The following is a 10457-nucleotide window of genomic DNA, read 5'->3' as shown; positions in this document are numbered from 1 at the left end:
GCAGCCACTTAACTGTTGCACTAATTTCCACCTGCAGCAACACTAGTTTTTACATGAAATTTTAATGTGTTTCTTGTTAATTTAGAGTGCAGTATACTCACTTTAATAGACGTTGAAAGTGTTGCTTTACTTGATGTATCCTCATGTCTTTTTGATCTTGTATGCTTTTACAAAAGGCACTTTTGAAAAAGCATTTCACCTAACTCCAGTGAGGTCAACCTATAATCAGAAATCTGCTAACAATACCCGTGGATGTGGGAAAAACAGACATCCTCTTTCACTACTGGTGGGAGTGAAGGCTCGTGTCGCCACTATGGAAGTCAGTACATAGAGTGCTAAGACGATTGAAAAGCGATCTTCTGTATGATTCAGCTATGCCACTTCTGGGAATATATCCACAGGAAGTGAAATCGTCATATGAGAAGGTGACCTGTTACTTTCATACTCATTTCATAAACCAACAGGTACTCTTCTTCCTTTTGGCCATCCCAGGTATCAACACATAATATCTTTGAGTCCTTGTTCAAATCTTCCTTTGTCTTGTATTTTCATGCTTAAATAACTGCATTGTTCCTTCGGGTCATCTTGGCATCAGCTGATCATTGCTGAACAAGACATATCTTGGTTACCAACAATAGCTTCTCTTTTCTCAATTGATCTCTACCATGTCACAATTTTGAATGGATTTACAACACTATTTTTATCTGAAATTAAGGGTCTTAAACTAACAATTTAACTTGCTTTATACATTTAAATGTAATCCTTAGCAATGTATAGTCTTACTTGTCTACTCATATAAATGAAAAAATACTCGATAAATACAGCACCTGAGAAATGACTGTTTTGGTGTCTGAATGACAAAACTTTTTAGGGCTTTCCCTTTTCTTGCCTTACTGATTTGTTTTTCTCATTCAGAAAATTATGTGCTGACTCAAAAACTTTCTCATGGAGACTTTGACTTCATGATTGCGAAGTGTATATATCACAGGATTCATTAAGGGAAAGATGACTGTGTGGAAAAGAGAAACCACTTTGTCAGCTGGGAAAGCCCGGAAGGGGCGAGTGTAGATAAAAATGGCAGGGCCAAACATGAGGAACACAATGATGATGTGTGTGGTGCATGTGGAGACTGCCTTGCTCTTCCCCTCAGAGGAGTGACCCTTCACACGGCACAGGATGACTGCGTAGGAAGCCAGAAGCCCCAGGAAGCACAGGAGGGTGAGCAGCCCACTGTTGGAGACCATCAGTAACTCCACTACGAAGGTGTCCGTGCAGGCCAGCTTGATGACCTGTGGGACGTCACAGAAGAAGTTATCCAGCCTGTTGGGGCCACAGAAAGGCAAGTGCAGGATTAGGGCCACTTGCACAATGGAGTGGGCAAAGCCCCCAATCCATAGGGCCAACAGCAATGCATAACAGACACTGGGCTTCATGAGGGTCGAATAGTGTAACGGCCGGCAGATGGCGATGTAGCGGTCAAAGGCCATCACCACAAGAAGAAACATCTCTCCTGCTCCAAGGAAGTGCAGGAAAAAGAGCTGAGTGATGCAGCCTCTGTAGGAGATGACCTTCTTCTCAGAGAGGAAGTCCACCAGCATCCTGGGAGCCACGATGAAGGAGTAGGACACATCCAGGAAGGCCAAGTTGCCCAGGAAGAAGTACAGGGGGGCAGAGAGCCCAGGGTCTGATCTTATGGTGAGGATGATGAGGAAATTGCCAGGGAGGATAATGAGGTAGAAAATGAAGACCAGCACAAAGACGAGGAGTTGAACATCGTGAGACTGCGTCAGACCAAGGAGGATGAACTCTGTCACCATTGTGCTGTTCTCTGTCTCCATCACTTCTCAATCTACAGAAAACAAAAGCGAACATTAGGTTTTGCAATTATCTTTCTACCAGTTTCATAACTCCAACTCAAATAAAAGCAAATTTGCTACAATCAGTGCTCACTAACAGAAAATGGCTAATAGCCCAAACTCTGTTGTATCTGAATTATCTCTTTTATTATCTCCTCTCCTTCTTTCTCAACAAAACAATGTTCTTTTAGCTACATTTTTATTTAACTCTCTGCTTCTGTATAACTATACAACTTTCTTAGGTTCAGTAGGACTTTGAATTGTTTTATTTGTGATGTATTAGATGTTTCCCAAATTGGCAAACCGTAAACATTTTTCACAATTGAGATTTCATATTTGTGAGTGAGCCACAACTCACTCTAATTGTTGGATTACTAGTCGTGGTTTTGTTCAGCTCTCCATCTTCATAGAAAAAGTTTCTGCAATTGCCTCTGTGCTTTGATTCTTGCGCAATCGTTAGTTCTTGGCTGTTACGTGTTTGTTCATACTACATGGTTAGTTGACCATCATATTCTTGTACTTTGTTACACTGGAACATTCCTATTACAATCTGGTCACTAAAATCTTAAGATCTACAGATTTCAGTTAGCTTACAGATAGACTGCTAGTTACATATCTGGCTGGATCACAATTTTTTAAACTGTTCTATACCCCTTTCTTACATTCAAATTAATACCCACTGTTAATTATTCATTATATATTCTTAACATACTTGATTCCTAAATCTCAGAATTTTAATCAAGTTAACCCTCCCCGTTAATATTTTTATGTGACACAAAGCTTTCCATAGCACACAAAAAGCTTTGAATATCTCAAGTACAAAGGGGAGCAGTATAGATAATAAATTTCCCATACAGAACATAATACTTTGTTACATTCTTTTGAGAACTGGGAGAATAGGGTAGCTGTAATTAATTTTCAAATTTGCCTTTTTTTCTTCTAGGTTCTTCTTTGAGAAAAACAGGTATATATTTCTCCACTGAAGTTGATTAGGAAATTATTAATTAGTGTTTTACCAATTGGAGTTATTTTATTTAGGCACTCTAGTAACTAATCATGATTGCTTTTATACAAATACTTATCTCTTTTGGCTAAACTTTTTATAAGTACCAGTTTTCTTCATATTGAAGGAATTGTAAGTTAACTATTAGTCTGCATACTAATCTCCATAGCATGATGTGTTTCCTGTAAGCTCTTCTTAGGTGATGTGCCTGTTGATAATCTATTAGAAAGCAAGACAATAGTTGCTATTCTGTATGTAATTATTAATAATGTTTACAATTTTTTTGTTTTATTATTTAATTTTATACTAATTGTGCATTTATTAATAAATACCTATGTATTGTGAAATAGAGCTTGTTTTTGTATTAGAGCAATTCAAAAGATGAAATACTTTTACTTAGCATAAGTTATTAAAGTATGTCACATAAATATCACCCTTAATTTTTGATTATGTGTGATACCGATTTACTAAGTGTCCTTTGCATACAGTGAAATTTATTTTGGCAATGTAAAGTAATAAGGTACTGATACCTGTAACAACAGGAATGAAACTGAAAAGCATTATCCTTGGAAAGAGGATAGTCACAAAATACTACATGATACATTACTGTTTATGCAGCAGGTTCTGAAAAAGCTAATAAATACAACCAGAAAGAATGGCACTGATTGCCTAGAACTAGATGTGAGATCTAGACTGATATGCAAATGAGATCTTTTTACCTTGATAAAAACTTCTAGAATTATAACGTCTCTATTCTTGCAAACATCTGTAAGTATGTGTAAGGCCATTGAATTGTGATCTATACTGTATGATTTTCCTGCCCCTATCTATATCTAAACTGGATCTACATTTTAAACAATTGTACTAAGTGTGGATGAGGGTTATTAGAGGACAATAAATTCCTTATTGAAAATTGGCAAAAATTATGACCAGCATTATATGAAAGAGGAGTTAGGAAGAAATAAAGAAAACCAGGTTGAAGGTCCTTAAAGAGGTCATGGTAAATTCAGGCAATGCTATGACAGTTTGTTGCTTATCAATGAGAACAACACAAAACATCACAACATTTGTTTTTTGTGGATACTAACATTTGTATCTAGCGGCCAATTGTTATGGAGGGAGTACTTGCAATACATGAGCACAGAATTGTACAGATACATTGTACATTTTACACAATCACACATGTATGAGTATGGGCATAATGAGTCTAAGCAAAGGAAAATGGGAAAAATATCTTTGATGCCTTTAAATTAGCTTAGGATATTCACTCTAATTTTGTCTTTTTAGACAAATATTGGCCTTCAAATTCCTATTCTGTTCTGCCCAAACGTTTGCTCCCTCTGTTGCTACATTTTGTGCATTCCAGATACTCATCTGCAGTTAATTATCTCACGTGTCTTTAGGTTGACAAGTCCAAGACAGAATGAGAACCTCGTCCACTCTTCCTTTTATTTTCTATTGTCCATCTCTATTCTCAGTACATAACGCATGGAGTCCCATTCCCTTTACGGTCTCTGATTTATTTCCCTCTCTCTCTCTGGTTCTCATTTCGGTGTCTTCTTTTCCAGTTATTCTCACATTGTACTCATCATAGAGACAGATGGGTGTTAGATGAATATTCCCTCATACAAAATGAGTTCCTGCAGAAAAGGCCCCAAATTGTGGATATCACAAGCACAAAGATTTGTTACAACTGAGAAGACAGAGAAGTACTGGCAGTGAAAGCTGCACTAGGAACTCGAGTGTTTCTCCATCACTAATTTTCCTTACTGTTCCATGCAATGCCAGACTGGCACTGAAGGTGCACAGTTCAAGAGGGTTCCCTTGTTCCTACTATTTGTTAGAGATTGGATACGCAAGCACCTGCAGTTAACCTGCATGATTGGAGTGCAGCTTGCTACCAAATCAGTTCTGGAAGTCTTTGTCCAGCCTGATTACCATCCCAGCAACTTTCATAAGACTTAATTCTTTCTATTAATTCCCAGAGAATAAATAACTTACTTGTTCTAAGGTAAAATGAGGACAGTAGGTGCTTACCAAGTGTTTTCTTCCAATGGGTTTTTCAGCATACTGAAAATGCTTTCCTCACTATTGGTGGTAACTTTCTTCCTAAATACTATCTTCTAAGAATTTAATATCCAAACCATTTATTAATTGCTTCATGTACTTTGTTTATTTCCAGCTCATTTTCATACAAAGTGACGTGCTATTGTACTCTGTAATAGATAAATGAATTGGAAATTATTATTCCTAGTTAAGTTATTGTAGTACATCAGCAATTAGGTCATCATAGAAACTAAAACAAATCATTTAATTATTTAAAATATGTATTTTCATCTATGAAAGAGAAACAACAGTCTTACTCTTCATAATCCATGGCCTTGAGGTAAAATAAAGAGCAAATGAGATGACTAGCAACTAATGCATGCCAACTTCAACTAAACAGAAAGAATACAAGACTGAAAATGACAAATAGATACGGTATCACTGCTCTGTTGTTTATTCCAGGAGAAATAACAATTGCTTCAGATGAGAGGTAAGAACGCATGGATACCATCAGAAGAGACCATGCAAAAGTTTTCTTATTATATAAATCAGGCAGAGTTTGGGAATGAAGTTCTCTTTACCTAAGAATTGTTACCTGTAGGTCTTAGATTGCTCTATGCAAGGATCGCATGCAAGAGAAGAAAACTCAGGCTGGCTGAGTGTACGGTTCAGATCTGCAAGCCTGGGAAGTTGATGAACTTTGTCTCTGAAACTCAGCCCTCACTTTCTGACTTGCAGATTCTGATTTCTTCTTTCCCTTTCCCACAATAGGCCCAGGCCTGGGCGGAAAATCAGTTACCTGCTTAAACTGCAGGTTAAAATCCAGATGGTCAAGTTCCCCAAACAATGAATGTTTGAGCTTTTATAAAATAATAATGGGATTAAAACTTCAGCATTTAAAGAATAACTTTAGGTAGCAGACCTGGTGTGGGATTCAATTGAAAGACAGAGTTGAAGGTGCTAAATATCATTACTTGGTGTAATACTTACCCTTCCTCTTTTTCTGAAACATTATTAACTCTTTTCATGAATTTCAAGGCATCAGAAGTCCCAATACAAATGGGGTGATTTTTAAAATTTTACCTCTTTTTTCTCTGTATTTTTTTTTAAAGACGAATGATCAAAAATTCGCCTCGCCTAAAGTCCAATACTGCTTTCGAACTAGTGGTTATCTTGTTTTTTCTTATGGAAATAACCAATCATTCTATGATTGCACCTCAAATATATGGTCTCAGGTTGGGATATCACAGACTATGGAATTTGCTCTGTTAATTAGTGGTTCAGTAGAGAATGTGCTTTGGGGATTTTTAACCACACTAAACCTGCTGAATATTGCCTGTGGGAATTAGTATGATGTCCACTAGCATTAGACAAGTAAAAGGACAAGAATATTTTAAGGGTTTAATAAAGAAAACATGTGCCGGCCAAAGTCCCATTGAGCCATGCTAGCTAGGGTAATCGCTTGACATTTTATAGGGACACTTGTGAGTGACGGGTTTATTAGGCAAAATGAGAGTATCAAATCCGAGAAAGTTATTTTAAATCTTGTTATACATTAATACCAATGAAGAGAAGTTACTTATATTTAATAGGAAGTTAAACAGTGAGAGTAAGTCAACAGGAAGCATAGTAGTATCTGCAGATGTTGATGCATAAGTAGGGAATATATTATTTCAGGAAAAGATTTTTCAGAAAGAGTTTTGATTACTTTGAGATTTTGTATTATATTTTAGACCATTTGCTTTAGAAATTTGTCCTAAACAAAATGAGATACTCATGTGAACTTTGTAATTATAGTTACTGATATTTTTGCATACTTGGTTCCTGTTTCCTGCTGTAGCAAAATGAAGACTGCATTTTTACTTCAAGAATAATTTACAGAAGGAAAATATTTACACAAGAAGAATCCACACAAATTTGCTTTTGTTATACTTTAAGAGGTATCACTCTTTTACGTTAAAATTAAAATAATAAAATTGAATTCTACAAAAGAAATATAACACAGAGTCAAGTACATTTTTATTCAAGTTTATGTCCTAGTAATGTTGAGTGTATGTTGGTTGTCTTACGTGAATGTATTTGCACAATAAATTCCCAGAGAGACAGAAAGTTAGAAATAAAGATAACTAGTAAGGAGATAACAGAGTAAGCCAAAGGAAAGGCCCACATTGAAAAGTCGGAGGAAATATGAAGAGAAAGCAAAATGATGGCCACAGAAACACAGGTATCAAAGCATCTTGTAGACAGGCACAGCAGAAACAGGGAAGAGAAGAGAGACCAGCCTTTGGAAATGAAGATTGGTTTTGATTTTGTTCAAACTCATTTTTGGACACAGTTAAGACTTTCAGGATGTCACTTCTTGAATTACCTCAGTGCTTTAGAATCAGTTGAAAGTGATTTTGAGATTTGCAGTAGCCCACAGTGAGTCTCTCCTTTCTGGTGAGAAAGCATTTTCATCTTAGCTAATATAACAGCATTGAAATGAGAGACGAGAGAGGAAAGAGATGCTATTTTAGCTTAGATAGCTATTAGATTTCTTTGTGAGGTTGTAAGAAACTGAGGTTTGAATGACTAGGGTACTCCTAGGAGGAAATATAAAGAACAAGAACTGAACTCCTGGGAAAGGACAGAGCTGGTGCATTAAAGACGAGAAAGGTCTGGTGAAGAGGGAACGGAGGGCTTTAAAGAGAAAAAGCATTAGGTCACATCGGAGAGACAGGAAGATGTGTGGAGTATGACATTTGGTCGTGACTCACAATGTGCCATTTGTAACAGTGGTGGGTGCATCAGAACGCCGCTTCAACCACTGGAAGGAGAATGGATATGAGGGAGGAAAACACGGAAATAAGAAGAGCTTGGAAATTTTATGGTACCAGGCACAAAAAAATGTTGGAAGATTTTCTGGGGAGACTGGGTGAATACGCTAGCAGGAATACAAAAGAGAACTTAAAATATTCCTAAGACATTTCAATTTCATGATTGACACGATGTTTGACCAGCAGAATCAAGAATAACTCCTAAGATTTTAGATAAAATAGCTACATACAGTAGTGTAATTTAAGTACAACGTCATGACACAGACAAGGTGAAGTGAGTTGAAAGCAACTTCTACTTCAAATATGCATTTAATTTTCTCATAGGAAATCAGGTTTTAGAGTTAGGCATATTTTAATAATAAACATATTGTTATATATATTCAATGTACAGATTGACTATCTTCCTAAGTGATCTTCTCATGACCTGAATTACAAAAATAGTAAGTAGAAATTATTTTGTAGTTTTATAAGAGCACAAAAATTCATATATCTTCATCCTTTTAAAATTTTTATTGAAAGATAACATCAAATATTTTTATTGGGTAGATTAATCAGTTTTGAAGTATATATTCCTCTTGGTATATTTAAATCTAGATAATTAACACATACATTGCTTCACATAATGATCGCCATGGTGTTGTCATTGTGGTTCAATATATTAAGCCAGTGTTTGCGACATCATCATCCCATACTTGAGTGCCAAGTCCAGTCTTGGCTGCTCTTTGATTATCCAGCTTCTTGCTAATGCTCCAGGGAAGGGAGGGCAAGATGATCCCAGTATTTGAACTAAAATGGTATTCCAGGCTCCTGACTTCACCCCGACTTATCCCTGGCTATTGCAATCATCAATAGAGTGAATTAGCAAATGCAAAACTCTCTCTGTGTCTTTCTCTTCCGTTTTTGTCACTCATCCTTTCAAATAAATGAATATTTTTTAAAAATATATAATTTTTTGGCCAGCATAGTGACATACCAAGCTAATCCCTGCCTGCAGCATTCCATATGGATTCCAAAACGTGTCCTGGCTGCTCCAAGTCTGAACAAGCTTCCTGCCTATGGCCCTGGAGAGCAACTGAGGATGGTTCAGGTCCTTGGTCCTCTGTACCCACATGGGAAACCTGGAGGATACACATGCTCCTGGCTTCATTAGATCAGCTCCAGGAGCTGCAGACATTTGGGTAGTGAACCAGCAGATGCGATATTTCTCTCTCTGTCTCTCTCTCTCTTTCCTTCCATCCCTACCTTTATTACTTTGACTTTCAATAAATCTATCTTGTGAAAAAAATGTATAATTTGCCAATATTTAGTCTAATCCTGTAGATCACCTCTTCACTGTGCTTTTATTTCTGTTGTGTGGACATTTTAATTTCATGTGCCATTTGTCCATTTTGACTTTATTGTTTGTGCTGTTGATGTCTTACCTTCTAAATTCTTGTCCAGACCAATGCTATTAAACATTTCCTCTATATTTTCCTTTAGTAGCTATATAACATTAAATGAAAGGGAAAAAAAGCTACATGAGCATTTCAGTAGAAAGAATAAGTATTTTTGTTCACTTCACAGCTCACACTTGAAATATACCTTATTTGGGTATATTTGGCTTGGCTGGGTCTCCTCAGAAACAGTGGTGTTCCCTTCAGCAGCTCCTCCAGCGCAGCGGCTTTCATTACACAGGCGATCCAGAAAGCAGCGAGATAAGTGGGTCCGAAGTTCAAGCCGAGTAGACACACAAAAAAGTATTTTTGCCCACTTCACAGCTCACACTTGAAGTATACCTTATGTAATGTGTTGCACCTCATTTTTTACATTGTTTCTTGGAAAAATTATCATGTTAAGCTCTGGCATCATTGCATAGTAGGATAACCCTCTGCCTATGGTGCTGGCATCCCAAACAGGCACTGGTTCACATTCTGGATGCTCCACTTTCCCTCCAACTTCCTGCTTATGAACTTGGAAAGCTGCTGAGGGAGATTCAAGTATTTGGGCATGTGCGTGCATGTGGGAGACCTGTAGAAGGCTCCAGGCTCCTGCTTTATGATTGGCTTGTTTTTACCATTGCAACCATTAGTGGATGGAAGATACCCCCCTCTCTCTCCTCTCTGTAACTCTGTATTTCAAATAAATAATTAAAGCCTTAGCATTTGTTATGTTAATATTTAAATTTTCCCATTTCTTTATATTCTTCTTACTATTTGATTTGTGAAAATATCAGTTGAAAATCTTTATCCTAATTAGAAACATTGCAGGCTGTATAAATTTTGATGTTTCAATCTATCCTACAATAAATAAATCTAAATATGTGAATTTATATCTGAAGGTAAATTTCCAGAAAGGAAGGTTAAGGGTCAATGTTGCTTTGCATGACAGATTGCACATGATATTTCTCCTGTATGTTGCTCATAGTTTTTGTGCAATAAAATGTACCTAAACAGCTTACCTGGAGGTGTTTTTCAAAATTTATGGACCTCCTGACCACCATAAAGATAAGGATGTCTATGTGACTCCATCAGAACATTCTCTTGAAACTCTTTCAGCCAACTACAGCCCTAGAGTGACCACTACTCTTACCCTTGTCAACACTGACTGGATTGCATGTTTCTGAAAGCAAAGTAAGAATACGCATTGTGCTTGGCTTTTTAAATTAAGTATCACACTTTTGAGATTCATCTATGCTTGACTCTTTCTTTTTTAAAGATTTATTTTATTTTTATTGGAAAGGCAGATATACAGAGAGGA

At 36.8% G+C, this 10457-nt stretch overlaps 1 protein-coding gene across 1 annotated transcript; it reads right to left on the bottom strand.

The window, feature by feature from the left end:
* Positions 1-911: 911 nt before the first annotated feature.
* LOC121149181 (olfactory receptor 4N5) lies at positions 912-1838 on the bottom strand. Its single transcript, XM_040969657.1, has one exon. The coding sequence runs from the start codon at positions 1836-1838 to the stop codon at positions 912-914; it is 927 nt and encodes a 308-aa protein (XP_040825591.1).
* Between the last annotated feature and the right edge of the window lie 8619 nt (positions 1839-10457).

This window comes from Ochotona curzoniae, unplaced genomic scaffold (genome assembly GCF_017591425.1).
Source record: "Ochotona curzoniae isolate NIBS_2020 unplaced genomic scaffold, NIBS_Ocur_1.0 scaffold_4701, whole genome shotgun sequence".
NCBI lineage: Eukaryota > Metazoa > Chordata > Mammalia > Lagomorpha > Ochotonidae > Ochotona > Ochotona curzoniae.
This window is presented reverse-complemented; position numbering and strand designations above follow the sequence as displayed.

What these genes read in the sequence shown, in the direction of transcription:
- LOC121149181 (XM_040969657.1), bottom strand. Translation starts at nt 1,838, where the DNA reads ATGGAGACAGAGAACAGCACAATGGTGACAGAGTTCATCCTCCTTGGT.